General features: G+C 40.0%; 1 protein-coding gene across 1 annotated transcript in view; it reads left to right on the forward strand.

Moving 5' to 3' along the window:
• trpc5a (transient receptor potential cation channel, subfamily C, member 5a) overlaps positions 1-3,831 on the forward strand; it is a 196,283-nt gene extending 192,452 nt beyond the window's left edge. The window contains exon 18 of the mRNA XM_006803430.2: positions 1,983-3,831. Coding sequence (XP_006803493.1) covers positions 1,983-3,011 — 1,029 coding nt within the window. The 3' untranslated portion in view covers positions 3,012-3,831. The remainder of the gene's footprint in view (positions 1-1,982) is intronic.
• The last annotated feature ends 22,563 nt before the right edge of the window (positions 3,832-26,394 follow it).

Raw genomic sequence — 26,394 nt, forward strand, 5'->3', positions numbered from 1 at the left:
TGATCTGAATGGGAATAAACATCAGCCCTCCTCCCTGGTGGATGCTTCAGAGCTAAGCAACACAGTGAAAATCTTCCAATAGTTGTTTTACTTTCTTCTTGGGGGAAAAGGGGAGAGGAAATTCCTTCCCTTCAATGCTTATCCATTTCTAGAAACCAACTGATTTAAGGAATATAATTCGTTTAATCTGTGATGTAGAATCCCATTTTCCAAAAATGTCCTAAAGTTCTCAATTTAAAAAGAACAAAGCAACATTACATAATATACACACTAAATAAACAGCTACAAATAATTGCTTGGCCCCTCCCATCCACAGCCTCTAGCTATTATGTAAGAAAACTGGGTACGAAGATCATCAGACCACATCATACGGATGATGAAGAGAAATTCAAAGCAATTAGAATTTGTAACACAAATAAGCAAAAGATTTGGAGTATAAACAAATGCAAACTGTTAACGGTTGTTTTAAAGTAAAGATGTCCTGAAGCAAAAAAATACAAACAAACAACATGATGGAACTCTCAGTCAGAAGAAACTAATCTAATTTGTCTCTGTTCCATGAAAATACACAGAAATATAGATATCGCATAATGCCTGGGTCGCTATACAGATTTAGATAGTACTGTAAACCAATTTTAAAAGAAATGACAGTTCAAATAAACACCAGGGTATGTCCTAGGGCTCTCAAGGTCCTTTGGAAATTGGAAGTGTGGAGAATAAATCATGATTTCATGGTCTCATGTTTCTGAGTGCCTTGTAGGAAGTGGAAGAACCAGGGTTTTAAGGGTTTGACCTATTAAAGACCGTGAAGAATAACGTTTCCACTTCTTTCTTCTTTCTTTCTTTACTCAGAGAAAGTTAGCTGCTCCATTGATCTAGCGTTATATTTTGCTGACAATGCCACACAATGGCAATTACAGACATTAAAGACAAAAACCACAAGAAAGTGCTCTAGTATCATTCCCCAAAATCAAATACAACTCAGTGCTAAGTGGTACTTACCACCTGGAATTGTTCTTTACAGTTGTATTGCAAGATATAACACACCTCTGGTCATAGGATATTTGCAAAGGTGATACCGGGTACAGGGTGTGAGACATCAGTGAGTTTATCTCACCCCTTTCTTGCCACTCGTGTCTCCCAAAGTTGGGTTGTACTATGTTGTTGCTGACTTGCAATCTTACTGCCCAAGATGATGTATTAACAGTCAAAAAAGTTGAGTTTGGAACGCTGGTCACTTCTCGGCTGTGATCATCATCAGTTTTACCAACAAATTTTCCATCAGCAGGAGGAAGCTATATCATTAGTACAGTACAGTACCAATGCTAGCAGGCTATCTAGCTAATAGCATTGACATAAACACTTGTTACACCGTCATCTTCAGTACAGAAGTACTTGGTGTCAGATGTGTGGCTATACAGTTTAAGAAACTTTGAGTAAACCCTGAAGCTTCTGATATTTTAATACTGTTGTGTTAACAGACTTACTCATTTTGTCCATGTTAAACCTTTATTTTCTGTTCTTTTATGTTAAGCAGTTGAGACTAAACTGAGAATAAATGTTTGCTTCTCGTCATTTCCCCTCCACCGACCCCAGTCTCTTTACACTCACTTTCAGGATTTATCCACTCTGTTTTTCTCTCTTTTTGCATGTCTCTTGACCTTAATCTTCCTCTCTTCATCACCCTCCTCTTCACCCTTTGCTTCTACAAACTAATGGTTCACCTCCCCTCTCTCAGCCAGTCATCAACCTCATCTCTCCCACTTACCCTCCTCACCCTCACCTTCCCTTTCTGTGGTTTTTTCCTTCTTGGTTTTCCTTTGGATATTAGATATTTTTTGATATAGGGATTTAGAATTAACAGTACATCCCTCCGAATGAAAAGTAGAAGTGCTACTTTTTTAAAACCTCAATTTTAGCTTCTCATAGCAAGAAATGTTATATCCTTAGGATTTACATTATGAATTCATGTCTATCTCTAGGAGCTGAAGCAAGACATCTCCAGTTTCCGCTACGAGGTCCTAGATCTCCTTGGGAACCGGCGTCCTCCTCGGCGTAACTACTCCTCCTCCAGTGAGACAACGAAAGATGACGGTGCCATGGCTTCTGAGGACGACAGCGAGTCAGGTGAAGGCACCGGAGGAGGCTTGGGAGTTCAGAGATCAAAGAGCGTGACCTTCATGACTCCAGCAGAGGACGACACAAAGCCGACACCAACGCTCGGCGTGTCTGCACTGGTGCGTTCTATTTCTGGAATGACCCAGGTAGAAAGGGGGGTAGGTGGGGAGGAGCTGGAGGAAGGTATTGAATGGGGGACAGAGGAGGAGGAAGAGGAGGGAAAACCAAAGAGCAATGGGCTGAAGACGACCGTCATCTCTCCATCCTCCACCTCTGTTGTCCCGTCGTCATCTTCATCATTCTCTTCAGCGCTCTCATCATCACTCGCTCGTACAAGGAGCCGTCTGCAGCGCCTATCAGGTCCGAGTGCAAAGACGGACTCTTTCAAACGCCTCTCCTACCTGTTCTCCCGCTCCAAACGCAAAGCCCCACCCATGCCTGTGCCTGTTCAGTCCCCAGTCTCCTACACCATCTCTGACGGGTTGCTCCGCCCCTTGGGGAGCCACAGCCACTCCGACTTCGGACTCAGCAACGTGACCAGAAGCGAGACTCACCTGAACGAGATGGGCCGTTCTGTTGACATCAGTAACCCGTCGTTCTCTCCTCGGAGAACGAATGGGCGAGACTCGCTTTTGACACTGCCCCTCCCGCCCCCCTGCCCCTGCCAATCCCTGCACTGTGCTTCCAACATGTCTGAGTCCAGCTCGCGCCTCCTGGACTCCAGTGAGGACGTTTTCCAGGGTGGAGGCATGGGAGGATCGGGTGATGGCAGCGTGGATGGAGGAGGGGGAGGAGGAGGGGTGATGATGATGGGCGGTTGGGTGGGACCTTGCGATGATGTCATCGAGGACAGCTGCGAGGTCATAGAGGACTCTGTCACTACACAGCTATAGGAGAAAGGGACTACCAAACTGTTTTTGTTTGTTTGCAAAATGGCTGAATATATACAGAGGTGGAGAGAGACAGAGAGAGAGGGCGGAGAATTTGGTGGAATCCGTTCTAGAACTTACCTGGATGGATTTGGGATTCTGGAATTCTAGAATGCAGCACACCCGAGAATGGAGCAGGTTCTAAGGATTGACTTGATCGTCATGGTAACACCACAGAGGGCATCCTAAAGTGGCAGATGTTCATGGAGACAGTTTGTCTGGTATATTTCAGGGTTTAAACAGACACTTTCACTATTATGTGAACTTTATTGTTGGAAGATTCTGGAGATAAATTGCTAGAACTCAGTTAAAAGTCCATAAATGTCTATTTGGAAAACTTATTCCAGACAATCAAAGTATCTCAAGTTTGACGTTGTCTGGGATTTTTCAGGGTTCACACACACACCTTTCGCTATCGCATGAACCTCATTGCTTAAAAGTTTTGGAGTTAAGTCGCTATTAATTGAGCTAACTTACCTTACTTGCAAGAACTCAATAAAACCTGTTTGGAGAACATTCCAGTATTTTGAAGTATCACCAGTTTGACATTGTCTGGGATTTTTTAAGATGGAAAGTTCACCATTGAGTGAATTTCCAAGAGAGCCTAGCTAGCTAGCTAAACACAGATAAATGTCATTTATCATCAAGTTTTCTTCAGTGTCACAGAAATCCATGTCCGTTCATCCATGGATACATAAGAAACATTCATTGCTAGAATCCAATTCAGCAGATGTTTAACTGCCAAAATATAAACTCTGTAAGATCATAGCATTTTCTTACTGTTGCTATTACAGTTTCCAAATTATATCACAATGTCATATTTAAAATTGGCTATATATATATATATATATATATATATATATATATATTCATGAATAATTATGAATAAAACACAAGAGAAGGAAATATAAATTTCCTATTGGGGTAAAAGTATCTAATTAATAATATGAGGATGTAAATGAGGACAAAGTAAATTACGGGAAAAGTTTGAGGCAGGTTTTGCATTGAAAATTTTGTGGTGCTTTGACATGCTGGGGTCTGCATTAAAGGGGTCGGGGAAGATGATGGTTACAATCATCCCAAATAAGTACTTTGCCAAATGGAGCAAAGTATACCTGAGCTACTAAAATACTAAGTGTAAGCTCTTGGACAAATTACATTGATTTCTTGTTTTGTGATGAAGGTCTGTTAGGAGTTATTTCTCCCTCTCGATGGCAGTCCTCGTCTTTTTGTCTGATCTTCACAGCCTTCACAAAGCCAAACTGTCTTTATATACATCTGCCATTTTCCACAAATGCCACCATGAGACCAAAGGAGTTCATTTAAAAAGGAGCATACTTTTTTTTTTCCGAAAGATTAAAACACACATCGTTATTATGGGATTACAAGGATTCAAAGTGACTTTTCAAAAAGGAAATATCCCTGTTTGGAAAGTTTCACATGATGGTTTCTTTCCCTTTAACCAAACTTCGAATCTGTATCGGAATAAAAATGGAATTAAATCATCTTAAAACCAGTGGAATTTGAATTGAACTACGCTTTTACATTCAGCTGAATGGAAGGAGATCGCACACGGAATAACGTCCCCTTTAACCATGGAACAATGGATTTAAATTTGACCGAATCACTGGGATGAACAGAAGCAGCATGGAACCTTTGCTCTGCTGTCAATAGCCTGCACCCTCTCTCTCTGCATCAACAAGGGCCAAGGAACTTTATTTTATCCTAATAACAATTATACTAGTAATAATAATAACGGTAATAATAATAAGAGACTTCTATTAATAATAATGAGGACTATTCTGGTTTCTATACACTGTCTTTGCTTCTATTTGAGTTGCCTACGATATCCTGGCTTCTCGTTCAGCTCTTCCTTAATAAGTACACTTTAACCTGGTGAATAATAATAAGATATTTATTGTGTGGAAGAGGGGGGAGGGATGGATAAATGGGGGGTGGGAGAGAGAGCTTAAGAAACGCGGGACGTTTTAAGGAAGGAAGAACAAGGTGAGGGGAAATAAAGGCAGGAGAAATGATTGGAGAATGGAGGGAGAGGAAATGAGGCAAATAAGTGAAGGCACATAGATATGCTTGAATGAGGAACAGATGGACTAAAATGGGGATGAGTTTCCCTTTCTATCTATCTGGGAAATCTATTTAAAAGGGAAATTTCACCAGAATTTCATCATGATTTTTTTTTTCTCTTGAAGTCGCTTGGTGAGGCGACTTCAAAGGGTTGGCATGAGCAGAGGCTGTTGAATTTTACTCTGGTTAATATACGACTGTCAGCGGTGAAGTAGAGAAATTATGCATGTTTGATCAAAAAAGAAAAAAAGAAAAAACACCGTTACCTGCAACACACACATGCAAGCACACACACACATTCACACACTTAAAAATCAGCTTGTGTGATGAATAGCTGCCAGCTAAAAGTATTGGTCTTGTTTTTGTTGGTCTCTCAGCAGGATGACATCACCTCCTCTTATTTCTTATTTGACTGTTTTATTCATTTTGTTCGTCCTTGTCCTCTTTTTTCATAAAAAGGCCCTCTGGTTAGGCAGCTGTCCTGGCAGTAGAAAGCCTCAGAGCAGCAATAAATCAGCATTCCAAAATGTCACGACGTCAACCGCTGTGCATCCTGTAATCATAATGCCACGGCCAGAGCTCGGTCAGCAGGTGTGCAGTTAAGTGCTTAGCAGTGCCAGCCCATCAATTTAGTATTTAAAAATCAATGTCTTCTTACTTTACATTCCAGTAACAGAGGATGACGTGACAACTGCTTTCATACTGTTTGATTTTAGTACTTGTGAGAAATTAACACAGTTGGTTGTTCATAAACTCAGATCTTAAAAGTACAAGGATGTTTTATTTTTCATTTGAATTAGCAAACATTTCGCAATTTAGGATTTGGATATGTCTTTGGTTTCACATTAACTCTTTAGCCCTTCAAGGTCTGCTAGGAGTAACCTCTGAAGCTCCTATTGTGATTGGCCTGTTCAGTACCGTCGATTCCTCCCGTGCATTTCCGGCTACTTTTTCGCGGCAGTTTTTGAATTTATCAGTGAGAGAATAGCAATCATCCTCTTAGTATAAGGAACAATGAACATAGCATCAATATAAGGATTCACAAATGACAGCAGATTCCTGGAGGTAGATTGTTGAAACAATCAGAATAGACGTGAGGGAATGTACAGTGGGAGGAGTGGGACAAAAATGATTTCACTCCGAACGAATAAAAAAAAAGTGCAACAAAGAGGGCACACCGAGGAGGGAAAAATGTTCCTTTTTTCTATCTGCTGGCACTGAAACATCTGGACACGGCCACGCTGTAATCAACACATAATGCAGCAGCACACAAGCACGTCAGCCATGGTTACATCGTAGGCTCTACATGCCTACGAAGTCTAAATCCTCCTCTGCTTTGCATTGCCTTTGTTTGTCTTTCAGACTGCTGCAGCACCTTCTATTATGCTAAATCCATTATTTGATGGATATTTTTGTTTGTTTAGTTTTGTCAGTTTTGTTTTTTAATCACTCTCACTCTGTCCCTTTTTCGGTTGTTTTTGAAGGAGACTAATTTTTTTGTTTGGTAGAGTAAACTCAGGCACAACATGAAGTCAGGCTCCACCACAACCCCAGCAGACCAGCTGGTCTTAATGTCCGGCCACATCAGCTGGTGGTTCAGCTGATACCTTGCTATGCATGCCATTGGCAGATCTTATATAGTGTGTGCTATTTAAGCTGCTTTAGCCTGGCTACAGTTGCTGTACATCTGCAAGCTGCTTTGCAACCCTGTCCACTCATAACCCCTCCTTAAATTGATGTGTCTGATGTAATCAATGTCATATTGTTTATTACTGATACCTGCTCTGTTCTGTGCTGGTCTGAGAACAGCAAATACAAATGACTGCAGATGGAAATAACAATCTCCAGACTGCAGTGTTGCAAAATGGACCCATGGTGTTTCACTGTCATGTTTTACTGCCCTATAGATGAAAATGTCAGCTTGTAATGATAAATTAAAAAAGAGGATTTGTCTGTTGCCACTTTAAAGCATGGCAGAAATTTAGTTTTAGTAATTGCACTCAGTGCGCTTTACATAACATGCTTCATTCACCCATTCATACAAGCGCTTTTTATGGTTTTTCTATGCAAGTGCTTTCTATCTAACATTCACACACACTGGGCTGAATGCAGACTAGTGATATACATGGAAATGATGCATTCATGTTTTTAATCACACTAACGTAATATTCATGTTGAGTATTGCCACCAACATCAGTGTTTCCGCTGCTTCACCAGAAAGCAGCACAAGTTAGCAGCCCCACTATGAGTTGTAGTAGTTCCTGTTTGCCAACTATGCTGTTTTTTACACTATTTTACAGTATATTTGTGATATATGTATATATCACAAAGCCTCTTTAAAAAAAATAGTCTTTTGGAAGCTGATTCAGTAGCAGGGCAGGTGAATGAGTTTCCACCCGTCAGTTCCAGCCTCACCTCACTAACCGTTAGGCTTTATATCTGCACATTAAAGAAAGTGCATGAAGCCCATGAAAGAGACATAGTTCTTAGTGGATTCGTATTTTAGGATTCAGCCCAGATCGCCGTTATTTTTATCAATGAAAAGCTTGTAAACACAGCAAGTGAAGATGAATGTCAGTGAAGAAGAACAGTGAAGTTGCCACGCAGGGCTGTAATTTATGGCAGAACTCTCCTCTCTGATAAACTCAAAGCAAGCAACAGAGAGGCAGCACAGAGACCGTGAACCCAGGGGGAGCGACAGCATTTTTTATTTTTTATAAGGCTGACAACAGCAGTGATACTTACTGTAATCATGTAATCAGAAGCTTTTCAATGAATCCTCATGACACCTTAAACATGAAGAAGAGCAACATTTTTCCTGCTCCCTTCCAAAAGTGGTTTGTAAAACTGATTCCAGCACTGCAGACAAACAGCGATATAGCGATCTTTAAGTCTTTCATCTTTGCTAAAAGCTGACAGCAGCCTTCTCTACTTTACCACACAATTTAATTTTAAACTTTAGTTACTAATCGTAATTATTTGTGCAGATGTAGACTGCTTTGAGCTTTGTCTCAGGCCAGTTAAAAATATACAAGGGACCAGCAAAGCCCAAAGCAAACACCAGGGTGGTGAGACTGAGCAAAATATACACCAGTAAATGTCTTGATTTAACTTTGTGGTCACTTGAGAGGCTGGACTAAACTACTTTAAAAGACCCTCAGTGATGTGAACTGAAGGGGGAGTATCGTAGAAACACCACTGATAAAATAAGTACAACTTCTAATTTAGAATTTGTTGTTTACCCGAGATGTTTAGCATATTTAAATGTTAAATATGCTAAATGTTGTGTCATTTTTTGTTAAAATACACACTTCAAAGGCCGGTGATAAAGAGCAAATTAGTACCTGGCCTTCAGTCAGGGCAAAGAAAGTTAGGTGACATAGCCTCAAAATTATTTCATGATATTTTATTTGGGAACGTTTTCTATGTTGTTTCCGACAACATAGAAAAAAATATTGACTATTATGTTATGCTTGCAGGCATCTATAAAAGTTAATGAAGGGCATTTTCCTTTCCAGTGAGCTGATGTTATTGATGACAAACTTCACAGTATAGTGAAATATCAGTAAAAAAGCATTATTTCCTTGGAAATTTGAAGTAAAAGTACAAAATAACTATTTAAGATTTTAGTGTAACAACAATTAAAATAACTTAAAACTGCCAATTGTCTCGTTGTTGAAATGATACAATATGACATGAAAACTAATTCTGTTATTATTGCAGATGATATGGGAGGCAGGAAAAGATGGACATAGCTAACCTGACATCACACACCAGTGTCTGAAGTCCTGTTTTGAATAAGAATACTTTATTAATCCCAGATGACATTATATATTTTGGAACCAGGTGTCACAAGCAATATAGAAATCCCACTGAAACTGGCTGCTTATTGGCTGATTGACATGTCTTATATATACTACCATGCATAATCCCTCCCTTTGAAACTTAGGTTCCCCAGAACTTACAAAATGCACTTAATGTTTTATCTAGTATGACCTGAAGTGAGTGAGCACATCAGGATTCATCAGGAAAGGTTTGCAGAAGTCAAGACCAAGGACTGTTTACCCCATTGGCTTCTATAGGGTTGAAGATTTATTTTTTTTTTGTAGTATCGCCCCCTGCTGGTGATTAAAAAGAATGCCGATCTAAGACTGCGAAGATAGTTGCTTCACATTTCAGACAAATTTTTGCTTCTTTTAGCTCTTTGTTTTGAAATAATTTCCATCTTTAACCTTGTCTGTATCATTGCAACACTCATCTCATGAAGTCCTACCTGACCAAATGAGGGGGAGATGAGCATTGTGAAATTTGTAGATCGAAGGTGCATAAAGATTTATAGGTGGTAAAGTTGTGCAAATGACAAATCTAAAATCTTTGAGTCTGCCCTCATGCTCACAAAGTCTTAAAGCTACACCAGTCAATAGGAATGACTGTGCAATATGATTTGCGTAGTTATTGGTAGAAAAAGTTGCTATTTGTCTGGCGGGTGTGAAAATGACTGCACACACACTCCCCGTGAAAATGCTAAAAAGTGATAATACATCAGTGGTGTGTTTTCAGGTTGTTGCACTAACCTCAAGTAGCCCAGAGAAAATCAATTAATCCAGCTCTAATGCATCAGGATATTAGAAAAATGTGGCTTAATATTTGAATAATCTTTTGATCTTGTGTGAGGCTTCAGGCATTTAATAAATCGATGTTTTGATCGGCTGGCTCGCAGACTGGACTTATGCTGAGCAGGAAGGAGTTTAAGAAATGTAATAGCTTCTAAAAATGCTCCTTAAAGTGATAATTAGCATCAATGATTGCATCAGTGGAGTAAGTAAAGCTCTGGATGATCTGCAGTGAAAATGAGAACCCGGAGGAAAAGGAGGGCACAAGTAGAGGTGCATTTTATTAAACAAATCTTGACATTCAAACTAAACACAACAGAAAGGACAAATCTAAACTAAGGAACAACCCAGGGTCGGCGCCGTGAGAGAGATTCAGCTGAGGAGTTGAGGGGTGATGTAGACAATCTGATAAAGACTGAAAGGAGAACATAAACAAAGGCCGCTACACTCCACGTGGAGTCGTACTTATGGCTGCTCAAGGGTCTCCTTATTAAAAGTTAGGGTAAATATTGCAGCTGCAATTCTAAAGATGGTCACAGCAATTTATAATCAGCAACTGCAGCAACTTATACACCTCTCTGATGGGTGGATGCCGTCATGTCCATAACCTGCCTATGCTGTTTCAGATTCATTCAGGTGTTCCTGCAGATCCAGCTTCCCTTCAGTTCAGTTTAATGTGATTTAGATATCACAAATCGACAACAACAGTGAACTCAAACCGCTCTTTCCTGTAAAGAACCTACAGTATTAGATAGAAAACCCCAGAAATTGGACGACCCCCTAATTGGACCACTTGTCAATGTTATGAAGGGGCCAAGTCACTTTTAGTAGGAACAGACCTCCAACTGAACCAGACTCAGGGAAGGGCAGCCATCTGCCGTTACCGGTTTTGGGTCAAATGCATAGAGAAGATTCAAAAAGGGAGACCATTCTTTTATATATATATATATATATATATATATATATATATATATATATATACACACACACGGATTGATTTTGTTTATATCTGCAACAAACTTGCATCCAATTGGGTGGCGTTTCAACCACACAAAATAGGTGCAGCACCTTCAGGGAGTCCAATTAGTATACTCTGTGTGGGGGGGCTTTATAGGCTGCTTCCACTAATGAGTTAAAAGGAGAAATGGGGTGGCTGTAACGCAGGAGGTCGAGCAGATCATCTACTCTAATCGGAAAGTTGGTGGTTCAATCCTTGGCTGCAAATATGCCAAATATCCTTGGGCAAGATGCTAACGCCTAGTTGTTCTCCGATGCATCCATCGATCATGAATTTGTGTGAAAAAGCTGGCCATCCAGTGCTTGTGTGAATGAGTGAATGAGACAAGATGTATAAAGCGCTTTGAGTGCTCAGGTAAAGTAGAAAAGAACCAGTTCATTTACCAAAACTGTAGGGGCAGAGCTGGAACTGGGCTTAAATGCACAAAGAGAAGCAAGAACAAGGTGAAACTGTTCAGGGGCGACTCTTGACTTTAACTTGACACTGTGGTGAATTTTAGAATTTAGATAAACTGACAAATGCTCAGAACTGGAAATATCACAGCTGATTTTCATTTCAACCATACAGCCTCCACTTTAGCTTCTTGCCCATTGCCATCTTGATATAAAAAAAAAAACAAATTCCCCTCCGGGCAGTCTTTATCCTTCAAGCTCAGGTCCTCTACCAGAGGCCTGAGAGCTTGAGGGTCATGGACAGTATCTTTGCTGTCCCTAGGACTGCGCTGTTCTGGAAAGATGTCACGGAGTCACTGCACCTAGTGCTCCGATGAGAATTAAACTCAAAGTGTAGCTAAACGTGTAACAGAAAGGAGATGCAACAATAACAGAAGAAAAACAAATATCAGTGAAATATCATGGAGCATAAAACATCTGCAGTGCTGTGTTCTGCTACAGGTGATTAGTCCGTAATCACTATTACCTTCACCCACCACATCTTCCCGAGCTGTTCTCTGAGCCCCTGGTACTTCACCAGCTTCTCATGTTGCTTCTTCCTGATGTTATTGTCATTCGTTATTGCCACGTTCCCCACTACTCTGTCTGGTTGGCTAGCCATCACCAGTTTCTCTGTTCTTATCTGGTTCTCAGAGGATCTTAGCTTGATCATTCTCAACCATCCTAGGGGGCGTCTCCCATTTTGACCCTGGGATGTCCAGCCCATACTCGCCACAGATGTTTCTGTATACAAGATGGCCACTTGGTGTTCCATGTATGCCCTACCTGCTAGCATCTTGCACCCCGCTGTTATGTGGAGGGTGCAACATATAAAGGGAAAATGTGATGATGGATACACAGAAGGGTAATCAGGGCAGAGTGGAGACACCTTAAAAGCAAAACTAAACACAAGGCACTAGAAACATAAACGTACTGTAGCTTAAGTAAAGCAGGCAGTGTTCTCCTGTGGAAAGACACAGGAGGACAAAAGGAAACAGAGCAGAATATAATTTAATACTGGCCATTGCTATCCGTATATATTTATATACTTTTTGGAACACATTTAGACAAGTGCATGGATTGCTAGATCACCAGTTAACACATTTGCAAAAGCACTAAACACGGTTTGTTCATAAAACGAACCTGCCCTCCATCTGTCACTATGCTTCACCAATATCATCCCCAGCCAACTCTGAAAAGATTTTACATTTAAAACAAAAAATTTAATAAAATTAAAAGCGAGGAAAAATAAAATTGAAAAGGTCAGCACCCAGAAAGAGAAGTGGAAAGATTTAAAAAAACAAACAAAACAGGATCCTCTGTTACCATGGCAACCAGCCTGCATGACACCACCCCATAATCAGGACTGTTCAGGTCTCATAATCAGTCAGGCTTCCATGTCCACTGAAATTCTGACTATTACTTACCACAACACAATAAAATTGCAACATTGCTGTCATTGTTGCACCAATCGAAGGCTTTTATTTTGAAATGTAATGTCTGAGTGAAGACACTCGCAGAGGAGCATTGATAATTAGATAAAGTCACTGCAGTCATGTGTGTGCTGCCCTTAAAAGATTTCAGATCACACCACACCAGACTCAACAGGCCGCACGTACCATTTGGCAGAGCATTAATAATCAATCACTGTGGTAGATCAATATCAGTAATGCCTGTCTGTTCTCCAGAGTGTGAGTGTGTGTGTGTGTGTGTGTGGCCATGGTGTAATTGATCCAGCCAGAATCCATAATTAGATTCTGTTTTGCTCCTGATTAATAGGTATTGACTTGGTTAGTCGGTGTGTGTTTATATCTCAAATTGTGTCATTGTGAGGACCAAGTTTGGGAGTTTTGGGACATTTGTTGAAGTTGAGGGAATTTTGACAGCTCTGATGAGGGTTAATGTTGATTTTAGGGTTTAGAGTAAAACCTGGTTGGTTTTTGAATTTGAAGTGGCATTTAGTTGTCATAATCACATGAAGAGTGTCCTCACAAAGCTAGAGATACAGACATGTGCCGGTCCATGAGATAGAGAGGCTGAGATATAGAGAAACAAGCAGAGCGTTATTGAAGAGGATATATGTTCTAAGTGGGCATGCAGTGATACACTGTGGGGTATAAAAATAGAAATCAAGCAGTGGTAAGGATGGGAGGAGAGGTGTGATTCATCTTATGCATTATTCACTCACATGACCACTGACCAGCTGCAGGTTTGACTGTGAATTGCTTGAGGCAGCCGCAGCCTCCAGTCCACTTTAATAACCCTGGTCGAATGTGAATCAGCCTTGTCTCAAGCAGCAACCTCCGAGGCTAATAAAATTACACGAAGTGCTAAAAAATGCAGTTCCTCCGACAGCCACTTGAGGCTGAATCCAAAGATAGACTTCTATGTTAAAAATACTATAGCATTAAAAAGCTGGTTTACAGCCCAGAATGAAAAAAATGGGTTTGTAATGATTCTTAACAAGAGTATAGAGGGTTAGTTATTTTGTAACTCATCAATCTGGGCACAGGAGTTAGGTGAGATTTTGTAGACCACTCCCTGCCTGCAAAATCTCACTCGCACTAATTGAAATCAGTAGACTGGATCTCTCTGTGCCTGTGCAGTCGGTGCCTTGAAACAGAAGCATCTCACATAATATAGATTGCTCCAAGAAGTTTGCACTACAGGTTTAGGACGTGAGATTTTAGGGTTCACCGCCCCTCTCCTGGCTCAAAAACCCCCAGCATGGTGTAAAATGTGAAGTCCAGTGAGTAATGTCACAGTGGCTCCATTCATATTTTAATGCAGTTTGTCCCTTGTTTTCTATTACAGGCCATCATAGTGTGTTTGTGTAAAGGAAGAGACATTTTTTAATCACATTAACACAGGGCACATGTTTGTCCATTATTACCATTCAAAAATGTGCTTCAAAATAAAGGTACTATACATAAAGACCAGTAAAGAGCCGTTTTAAGAAAAGTTGCTATTGGTCAAATTTATGGTCACTATATAGCAAGTTTCTGAGTTATATGTGGCAAAATTACACATTTTAGAGTTGTTGGGCATTTAGATTTTCATATTAAAATTAGCTCTAATGTCAAGATTTATAAGAAAAAGCATGACTAAAAAACGGTTGAGTTAACAAATAAAAGTTGACCTCTTATTGAGGTCAGATTCAGAAAGTTACAAAAGGGCACGAGGCCAAGAAACAAGAAGAAGAATGCTGACATAAGATCTAACAAAAGACAAAGGGAGACTGGAACTAAATATACACAGAAGGGTAATCAGGGTAGAGTGGAGACTATTGGAAAGTAAAGCTAACCAAAAGGCACTATAAACGTAGCTTAAAATAAAACAGAGTGGCTAACTATAATCAAGGGAAAAAGGAAAGGGCAAGATTTCGGTTTTCCACAAATCTCAAGTGTGTTGACTGATCACATTTGAGATTTGACAAGTGCCACACTTGGAAGATAGTCAGTGCTCTGCGCTTCATACTGGAATGATGTGCATTCCCACAGTAAGGTGTTTTCATTTAGATTGACAAAAAGCATAGTTAACAGGAAGTTTCTGCCAAACTGCTCAACAGCCACGAGTTTGGCTGCTTATGAACATATCAGCCTGTAGTTTTGTGGGTAACTCTCATGCATTTTCTCAACCAATCATATGTCATTCATTAGTATCCTTCACTCTCATTAGAGTTACTTCAATTGCCTCAAAGTTAAAATTAGTTAAATTAAAGTGCTCACCTTGTTCTTGTCACCAGATAGCAGGTACTTAGTTTTTGTTTTTTTGTCCCCTGTCATTGCCAGAAGTCTCTGGTCACCCCACTGCTGCTGTTCCCTTCCTGTCTGTATGCACATAAAAGCCAGTGACTGAAGGCAATGAGTTGTTTTACACTAATATCAGGACTTCCATACATCAGTCCACTTATCTAACTAAGAGTGATGGTGATATTGGGGTCTATCCTGGTTGTCACAGAGTGGGACTAGGGGCAGGTCACCAGTTAGTCACTGGACTATCTGGCTAAATAGAAATGAGCATTAACACTAAAACTGTCTCCAGTTTCCTGCATCAATCAATAATCAGTTTCCTGCACGTGTCACAGCGGTTGCTGCTGCCACTCATCACACAAGCACTTTCTCACATGCACACACAGTGACAAACAGGTACACACAGTACACATACAATATATGAGTATATCATTCAGGTTCCCCTCTCACCTTCTAAAGGGATTTTGAGCTTTAAGAATAAGAAACCTGTCCTTGTTTCGTTTTTTTTCTTCTTTTCTTTGTTTTTATGGATTTCCACTTGGATGAATGTATGACTGTGTTATTTTTCTAGAACCGGACGGCTAGCGCACGTTGTTGACTCTTTAATAAAGGCATCCTTAGAAAACTGGGCTGTGGCCGGGCTGTTTCTTTGACTTTAACCTGTGTCTGAGACTTTTTTCCTTTTCAGTTATCCCACAGGAAAGGACGTAAGGGTCAAACTTGAATTTGAAAACCACCTGAAATTGTGAGACATTTGATTCTCAATCATTAAATCCGCATTGGAGCTCTGATTAACTGCAAGTTATCTATTTTGCAGCCAAAATAGAAGCCTTAAAGATATGTAATTCCACCACTGGGAACAAAAATATTATACAAAGTTTATAGAATGATTCATGCTTTCTCACTCATTCTGTCACCCCTTCCTGTTACCATTCAAAATCTGCTAAAATAGAAATTAGAGGTACTTATTCTTTTTTCTTCCAAATTATCTTCACAGAATTGCAAAAACAAGTGTAAACATCATCTTTGATGGCGAAAGAACAGAAATATGAAGAGTAGTTCTGAGAGATTCTGCAGAGGATGATGAGGGCTTAATTGAATTGATGTAACCAGAGAAGAGACTGAGAAGATCAAAGAACCGAAGCTACGGCAGCGATTGGGACCCAAACACCTGCCGCGAGTCTGTAAAGCCAGCTGTGAGTTTAAATGTGCACTCACAAAAGGCACTTTTAACAGGAACACTTGTTTTGTCTGTTCTGGCGCCGTGGCTCTGGTTATTTTTAGAGGCGCTTGGAGACGAGGAGGACTCACTCTGAGATTTAATTGACATCCTGTCGGGTGTTTCGAGGTGCCTGACTGCATGACTTTTCTCCTGACAGAACGGGTGCAGCGAGTCGTAAGAAACCCGCTCACCATAAAAGACTCAGGTGTGGTTTCTAATGCCAAATATAACCTGGCTGAGCCATGTAAATTAGATCAAGAGGAGCTGACTTCCTTATGTAAGAGGTGGGAGTTGTTAATGGAGCGCACAGTGCTGTCAAAGTGCTTTTCATTTATTTTTGCATATTCAGTGGTATTGCACTAAAAGCCACGTGTGGGGCTTTTAAAAAAAATTGTATTTATTCATTTATAATTCTTCACGCTATATTGTGTTATGATTTCAACCAACTACAATTAATTTGTCAGAATGTATAATATTTCAGCTGAAATGCCTTACAAAAAAGGCATTTTAGCCACTTTTCAGGTTTGAAAGTGAAGAATTTAAACAATATTTCTAATCTAGTTTCTAATTCTAAAGTAATGGCCCAGTCCCACTAGACCAGGCGTATCAAACATAAGGCCTGGGGGCCAGAATCAGCCCAGCAAAAACTCCAATTTACCCCACTGGGTGGTTTGTTTTAAAGATTTAAAGGTGGGCTTAACTTTTACATGTACAACAATATTTTCTTGAGTTTTTGCTGCTGATAAAGACCTCCCCCATGGCCACTGACTACATCAAAGTAATTAAGTAATAAATAAACATTTATATGAAAGTTTTTCACAATCTATTGTAGAAATATCTGTGTTTTTACGATGGATCCACAAAAATGGGCATTTTCAGGAACTTTGTGTTATATAATGACTAGAAAGTCTGACCAACCAGCTACCAGTACCAGTGTATTTTCTGTCATTTATTTCTTACAGTGTAAGCTGAAGGAACCATGCTGAGAGATTTTATTTACTCCAGCGGGATTTCTTTATCATGTAGGAAAACTGAGATATTCTGATGAAATTGCATGTCTTTATCTTAGAGATCAAAGTGGACTGTATGTGGCCCACGATGTGAAATTAGTTTGACATCTCTGCACTAGAGTAAAAATAAAATGACAATCTCCTAGCAACTAGGAAAAAAATCAATGGTCATCCGGTACATTGAAGTTTTCCGCATTCAGCCACTAGTTGTAGGTATCTGAACAAAACCAGTTCACCTGCAGGTGACCAGTTTCAATTAAGTCAGTTGCACAGGTTGCCTGGTTGTTGGGAGATTGCTGACAATTGCAGTTAATCTGAGTCTGTCTCCACTGAGTGCAGTGCAGTTTTATTTATTTAGCACTAAATTACAACAACATTTAATGTGCTTTATACTGTAAGCTAAAGACCCCAATAGCCAAATGACCCCCTGTGAGCAAGCACTTGGCAACAGTGGCAAGGAAAAACTCTGTTTTAACAGGAAGAAACATGTTGAACCACTTTGCAACACTACTAGTCAACTGGTTTTATTCTGATTATATTCCTATGTAACAGCAAGGCTACTAAGCACTATTGTCAATTTACAGTTTAATTGCCGTCCTGCAGCAACTACGTCACCAGCTGTGGGGCAATTTCTGAATCTCTGTTTCAAATCTGTAAGCTGAACTCTTAAAGTAAATATTTAGTGTATGTGTATTTGATTTTCATCAGACAGCAGATGATCACTGTGTTAAAACAAACAGTGATAATGATAGCAGACTTGCTTTTTTATTGCCGTCTCAATGCAAAGTTGCTTTTTGAACAGCAACAGATTGCAAGCTGTTGATAGTTTGCTGCACACAGTGACAAATATTTTTGCTTGTGCTGCCGGCTCCAACCACTGTTTTCGCTGATGTGACTGCAGTAGGAAAACTCTCCTGATGATTTTATGACCTCAGTGGCTACTTTCAATGATTATTTGATATAAATGGTTGTAAACTATTATGTTTACAACCAATTATATTCTACTTGTAGATTACTGAGAGCACAACAAGGAGAGACTGAACTACTGTTAATGTCAGTCATTCACAGCTCATGTCGATACAGACAAGATGAAGGAAACACTTTTTAATTTCATTTTTCTGTACGAGTCATCATGGCAGACTGACGCTTGTTAACATGGATACACACAGTTAAAATGTAACCGCCACCTCATTTGAAAACAGCTTTTTTTTGGCTCCCCTCTTATATTCACACAGCGTCACAGTAGTGGATGGATCCAATATATTTGATTTAGCACAGACTTTTACACCCTACGGCCTTCCTTATGCAGCCCTCCCAGAGGTTTGTCTCCTCCCAATCTTGAATCAGGGAGCTTTTGTGTGTTTGGCAAATGTATTAACCACTACACTAAACTGACTATTACTATAAACCAATATCCTCCTCCGAATAGAAGTATAAAAAACACAATCTAAAGCTGATTTTACACCGACACGGAGATGCATCATGGCTGGTCTTTAAACTCACAGGGTCCATGTGATGGCAATAAAACTCCTTTACATTAGCAAGTGGACGTCATGTGGGCTGCCTCCTCCTGGTTCTGTCCCAGCAGCTCCATCACCTACATCACATTTCCTTTATAGTCACAATACATATGACTTACCCTCTCAAAAACATTGAAGGAACACTTCAGAGTATAGTAGAATATAGCATCCAGTTGGATAAACTTCTGGGATATTGACCTGGTCTGTTAAGTTGCAGAGGCAGTTGTTAATCAGTCTTAGTTTGCATTTGGCCACAGTAGCAAACTGAAACTGATTACCACCTCATGCAGTAGCGCGAAGTGATACCTTGACCCTACACAGGTTGCACAGATGTTCCAACTCCTCCAATTGCTAGAAAGTTTGAAGGCGAAGGAGTTTCTGGGAGAAGGGCAGTTACTTTAGGCGAACCATCCAGAACTGTAGAAGGTCCTTAACCCACCAGCAGGACCAGGACAGGATGAGGACAGGCAGAGCTACAAAATGACCTCTGACCAAACAAACAGACTTCATGAAGGTGGTCTCCCAGCATCCTTACAGGCACCGTTGAGCCAGATTGGCATTTACTATAGAATACCGGAATTGGCAGGTCCACCTGTGCTTCTCACAGATGAGAGCAGGTTCACCCTGAGCACATGTGACAGATGTGAACAGATCTCAAAGAAGTCATAGAGAACATTATATACTGCCTGTTATATTGTTTACCATGACAGGTTTGTTAGTGGATTACTGATGGCTGAGGAGTCATATCCATGGACTAGCCTCTTCAGGCTAGGCCATGGCACCCGGACAGACATTAGGTATCAGGATAATATCCTGGACCCATAGTAAGCCCCTATGCTGGTGCAGTGGGTCCTGAGTTCCTCTTGATTCATGTCAATGTCGGGCCTCATGAGGAAAGAGTATGCAGGCAGTTCGTGGAGGATGTTGCAAGGAGTTGATTCCATTGACTGTCCAAACACTCTCGTGACCTAAACCCAACAGATCGACTCCTGGGACATTATGTTCCAGCCCATCCAACGCTACCAGATTGCAGTTAAGGCTGTCCAGGAGCTCGGTGATCCCCTGGTCCAGATCTAGAAGGAGATCCCCAAGGACACCATCCGTCATCTAATTAGGAGCACACATACAAGCACACAGAGCCCGAACAGACGGATTACTCAGTATGATTTTGAGTTGCTGCAATGAAATTTTGGGAAAACGGACTAGCCTGCCACATCATTTTTCTCTCTGATTTTCAGGGTGCCTTTGAATTCAGCCCTCTTCAGGTTGATAATTTTCATTTCCACCAGTAAGATCCTAATAAATGATCCAGTCCATATAACTACTTGTCCAGCGTGATTCTCTTTTCTCAAATGAGATCTGATGTGTTTTCTAAAGGGTCCTTTAATTTTTTTCAAGTAATGTGGCCTTGTTCCTTGTTCCGCACAAACTTTGTGTTTGTCTCACATTTACTTTGTTGGGTTCTGGTTAACCTATTCTGGAAGCAGGGGGAGAGGGAAAAATTAAGAGAAGCAGAATTTATGAGAAAAAAGGAGGATTACATGATTTAATATAATAACCAGGTGGAAGAAACTGATAAAACAAGGTCTTTGTTTAGTTTTTTGTTTTTGTTTTTTTTTTTTTGGGGGGGGGGTGGTTCTAAAATTTGCATCGCTTGACTTTGAACAGGTTTGATTATTTAAATCTTCCTCTGCCGACAGTTTTTCTTCTGAATACCATCCTCTTTCCTAGACCCGTTTTCTCTTTTGTTCTTGTTGTTGTTGTTTTTGCCTGTAATGACCCAATATACTGCCTTTTAGTGAGCTTTTTTTCCCCGGTATGTAAAATCAGTGATCAGAGTAAAACAGCAGAAAAACTTTCAATGCAACTTTTCATGAAAACACTTTTTGTTCAGTTACAAAGCCTCTGCTCACAATTCGCTCTGTTGTTTCTCTTATCGGAGATGCTTTCAGGGGTCAGATTGGTGTCACTTGTTTCACTTTAGTGTTTGTATGTGTGCGAATTGGATCTAAACTGATAAAACCTGTTTCTTTTTGTGCTCTTTTTCTCTGTACATGCTGAGAGCGAGAGAGCTTTTCAGCAATGTGTCATGTAATCTAAATGTATTAATATTTTTATTCAAGGAACAGCCAGAAAGGAGAGCAGTAGAGAGAGATGAGTTTTTTTAACAAAGCCCTCGCTTGCCCGCTGTGTGGGCTGCACCGCTGAATAAAAACCAGCTTTCATCTCTCTTTTTTCTTTCTTTTCTCTCTCTCTCCCTCTCTCTACATCAACCTCCCCTCCACCAACTCAGTGTCAAGTTCTGCTATGAGACACACAGTGATCTGTGAGTGTGTGAGTGCGCGCGCGCATTGTGCAATGAGAAACTGGCTGTCCTTTTGGCAGGCAGCAGTACACTGAAGCACCTCTCAGAAAAACTGGACTATTATTGAACCACTGACAAACGCTCTCATCTCACTGTGCAGCTCTTTCTCTCTCTCTCTCTCTTTTACACACACTTTCAGATATGCAGTCAGAAACATTCAGGCACACAGACAGACAACATATGCACACATAGATACACCTCTACAGATAAATTCTGTTAAAGTCCTGCAAGGGAGCTGGGGAGTTTAGAAAGTTTATGAACTTGAAGTACAGGAGTTCCTCAGGGAACGTACTGAGGTCCTCTGGGGGTTACAGAAACAAAAAAAAATCATAAATTATTCTTTAAGAAACATTTACAATTATCATTTGGATGCAGTGCAAATCCAGTATCCATCCATCCATCCAATCATCTCTCCTCATCCAGCAGCTTAAACGGTAGAGCGCCATAACATCTGCGTCTAACTTCTTCCTGTCAACACTTCACACCAGCGAAATGCTCAAGTGTTCCTTTTGTGTGGCTGCAGTAATTTTTCTGCTGTCTACTGAAAGTAATTGGTTTTATTTTTGGCCTGTTGTTTGTTCTTTGTTTGGTGGAAATCTTGAAAATTTCAATTCCAAATAGGGGGTGGGCAGTATAAATGGTATACGGTAGAAATGATATGAATTTTGCCAACGGTAGAGATTTTGATGGTGTCATCAAGCTGCGCCTGTTTTAGTCGAAAGCATGGCAGCGGCTGCAAGCAATATCATCTGCAAATTATGCCGGGCAACAGTAATAGCAAAGAGACGAAGCACTTTTGGAATATGAGGAAAGCCAAAAACAGCGCTTCCTCCACTTCCCTACCATTGATTCATTAGTGCTGAATTATCTCGCAGCTGCTCTATTCCCATGCTGTTGCAGTATATTAATAACTAACCTTCTATTGTGGATGGATTATCTCAGTTGTTCTCCTGACTGAAGTTTGGTCCGTTTACAGCATCCTGCCATGCAATGGCATTTGTCCCTAACCATTAGGAGCCCCCTTGTTAATTTTTATCGAGTGGAAAAAAGTTTGCGTTCATCCTTCAGCTTCACTGTGTTTATATTATGCTAACATAGCTGAGATGCTAGCTAACATGTAGCACATCATTATATACCAGCTAACTTCAGTAACTCTACAAACATCACTGCTGTTTAGTTTTCTGTCTTCATTTATGTTGGAAGTGGTAGCAGAGCTGTACGTTTTAATTTTTTCAGAAATCTCTCAGTCAGAACATGGTATGAAATGTTTAGGTAGAAACTAGCGAGCTAACTTCCTGATTACTTCTAACTCCGTTGAATTTAATAAATTCTGTTTTCATGGATGCCTGGATGTTAAACTTAATTGTTACACCTGGTAAAGCAGCAACGCTGATCATTTTATTAAAGATGAAAGAATTTAGACAATTTTTAACTCTCAGTGATGCTGCAGGGTTCGTTTGACTTTGGGACCTGAAATGGATGGAGTTTTTGACCCAGATTACTCCAAGGCTCCTGATCACGGTAGCTGTAATGCTCTGACAATCCATCAAGTGGTGTGGCTTCGTAGCTTACCAAAGTTGTACTAAAACATTTTTTAACAGGTTTTTGAGTGCCGTGTACCACATAAAATCGTTTCGAGGTCAGTAAGCACAACCAGAATTCATACATAAGGCACACCGGATTATAAGGCACACTGTCATTTTTTGTTTTTTTTTTAATTACAGGATTTTAAGTGCACCTTATAGTGCGGAAAATACGGTATACATAAGAAAATAATATACCACGATATATATTGTTACTCCACTTGCTTCAAATTATACCGCAATATAGATTTAAGGCCATATCACTCAGCCCTAATTTCAGGTTCTCACAGTTCCAGATAAACTCTTTAAATATCTTGTTTTATGCAACCAAAGGTCCAAAAGACAAAAAAAAAAACAACCCAAAAACAAAACGAACATAAAGCAACAGAGCATCACGTCTGAGCAGCCCAATTTGAGATTTTGCCAAAAAATTTAATTAAAGATTCTACAAAAGGAAGTGCAAAGTTATTGGCCCTATAAGTGAATTCAGACAAATGAGACACGTTTTTCTTTGAATTTGTGGCCCACACTTTTATTGTAGTTAAGGGATGTTAAAAGTGTAACAGGATTATATAAATATTTGGTTAATTAGACAATGTCCATCTGGTCCCTCTCTCCCTCAACCTCTTCTAGCTCTTCTAAGGTGACAGAGACAGCAGTGTTCCTTCTTCACCTGAGAGACATAACCTCTTCAGCATGTCCTGGCTTCAACCCCGGAGTATGTGCCCAGTTACTTGAAACCACTACCCCAGTAAGAGAAGTCTGGGAAGCATCTTAATCAGATGCCTGAACCGCCTTATCTTGCTCCTTTCACTGTGGAGATGCAGTGCTTCTGCCCTCAGCCCCTCTGAAATGACCAAACGCCTCACCCAATCTCTATAGAAGACTCTAGACAAACTTCAGAGAGAATTTTGTTCTTTTCTTCAGTACCCACAGCCTGTAGCTGTTGCGTAGTTGAGGTAAGCTAACAGCTTTTCCTTGAGGCTCAGCTTTCTCTTCAACACAACAGAGCAGAACAGGATCTGCATCAAGCTTTTTCTCCTAACAAAACTGTTTTTAATTAGCAGCAATTAGAGTTTGAAGTAGAGCTATTCTGTTCATTAACAGCTTTGGATTTTTATCCAAGGACTATGGCTTTACATAATTAACCATTCAAAATAGCTCCTATTTGTCTTTCACTGGGCCTTTGTTCAGCCTCTCTCTTCAGTCTCTGTCCGAAACAAGCTGTTTTCCTCTTTTTAGCTCTCTTCTGATTGGCTGCCCATCACAAACAGGAATCTGAACCCTGTTTACCAAACAAATTTTTTGCAATTTTGAGATTTTTGTGATTTTAATTTCAGTTTTTTTGTTTTCAGAAAATCGTTCCGGTTAGTGTTTACCCCACATTTGCTGATTTCAGTTCAATTTTATCCTTTAATGTTCAGTTCTAGTTTTCTTGTTGTTACTTTTACTTCATGTGGACACACATTTGTCAGGGCAAATTGTGCAAAACATTCAAAACAGAGTACTTTAAGACAAACACAATACATCTGGGACACATTCACAGTCATGCAGACTTCCCAGACTCAACAAGCATGTTCCTAAATACCTCTTCGTGCTTGCTGTGTTGGCCAATTGGGCCAAATGAACAAAAACTACAACTGAAGTGATGGATGGATATTATAACTGTTTCCAGCCCGACCTCAACACTGAAATGGATACGCAGAAGAAAAATGCTCTTTTTTAACAACTCAATTTAATTATTCTCTAGCTCCCTACGAGCATCTGGTCTGACACACATGTACACACATTAAGTTGCGTGTGGCTGGCATGAAGCTATTGGCTAAATCGCTAAATGTCCAGTGACCGCGAGCCAATCAAATGTCTGCACATGTGCACCACGAGCATCACATCCACAGGCACAGGTGGATGATAAGCCAAGAGCACATCTGATAGTTCCCATAACTGCATGCAATCCATTATTTACATGGAAATGGAGATCAGAGGTCAAAGGTCATAACACAGGCAGCTCAGTATCAATACAGATGTGAGGCAATGAGTAGCTCTGCTAGTCTCACAAGGAAGAAAGAACGGAGGGAGGGATAGATGTCCATCATCTGTTCAGCGTTGCATAACAGGTGAAGCCTGGCAGAACTTTCGGTTGGTGCAGGTCTCCCTCTGTTGGATGAAACTAAAAACTGCACCTCAGAGCACTGAGTCCAAAGACTGTCTGTAGATCAGAGGTGCCACTCGTTGCCAGGACTGCTCACTCTAGTTCACCACAACCACAGAGTGTAGGCGTGGAAAAGAAATCCTGATACAGTCACAGATTATTAATGTGACATTATGTTTCAAAAAGAGTCATTAATTAATCAATTAATTAAGCCAAAAGAGTAAAAGTGTAGGTATACAGATGTCAGTGAGTGACAGAAGGCCAACTGTGGATCAAACCTCCCTCATATCACTTGTTTTAAAATAATTTTTAAGCATTTTAAAGGTTATGATTGAGTTATGAGTTACAGGACAACAAACAAAGTAACAACAAAGTATAGGCCACTTTTTTGGAAAAAAATTGTTTTTGGACTAAAGATATTTTTGGTTCCTTACCTAAGATGTACACCAGGTAAGTGTACATCTTGTGCAGAGTACAGTCAGATAAACATACAATATATATATATGTGTGTGTATATATGCACAACCTCTAATGATGTGTTGTGCGCTTTTCTTGCAGTATTATGTAGATATTGAGTCCAGTGATAGAAGATTAGTCTTTATAATCCTCTCTGTGATCTTTATGACTCTCTGGAGAGCCTTCTTATCTACGTGGGTGGTGTTCAAAGTTAAAAAGGGGCACATAGAACCAGGCTGAAGAACTACAACCCACATTCTTTAAGAATCTAATATGGAAATGCATCATACTTTATCACTGTCATCAGGTGGGGACCATGCAAAGCAAACTTAGCCTATGTTTTACCTGATGGGTACAATGTTACTGTTGAGGTGTTGCTGCTGCTCCTGCTGCTGACAGTGCTAAAAGGCAGGGCTGTGTTGATCTGAGACTGTAGACTGTAAAAAGTCCATAGGAGAGATGGGAGCTGATTAAACAGGTGTTATGAGATAATAATAAAATGCAAAGATGAAAAGGTGACAACACTTGGAACCATAAGGCAACAAAACTGTGAGAAATAAACTAGGCTGTGAATATGAATCACTCTTTGCCTCTCTTCCTCCTTCTATCTCCTCATCTCATCTATCACTCTCCACTTGCTGTCCATCTGAGAACAAGGCACAATTTACTATTACGTTGATCTATTATTTCATTATCCACTCTTAAAAACTCTTACACCCAATCCATAATAAAGTAATAATAGAAAAATGTTATAGAACCAAAACATTGCAGGTGTGTTTATTATTGTTTTTATACTTGAATGCCTCGGCAATGCAACAACTGGTACATGTGTTATTGTTACCTGTGCTCTTTTTAATTCAGCTGGTGAGGGATCCACTGCCTTTAGCAGCTCCTTTTGTCACCATTTCCTCCTTATGTCCTTACAGGGCATGTCTGGACAATGTTATATCATGAGTAATGATTTAAAAAAATATCAATATACATAAAACACACACACACACGCACATACAGACATTTTATATCTTCTCCAGAATACTGTATGCATTATGGCTACAAGTTTGCATCATGGTGCTGATCCGGAATCCTTCCCTTATTGTTTGTTCCTTGTGTTATAATAATAAAATAATTAAAATGAAAAAA

Source organism: Neolamprologus brichardi, chromosome 3 (genome assembly GCF_056152115.1).
Source record: "Neolamprologus brichardi isolate AB-2024 chromosome 3, ASM5615211v1, whole genome shotgun sequence".
In the NCBI taxonomy this organism is placed as follows: domain Eukaryota; kingdom Metazoa; phylum Chordata; class Actinopteri; order Cichliformes; family Cichlidae; genus Neolamprologus; species Neolamprologus brichardi.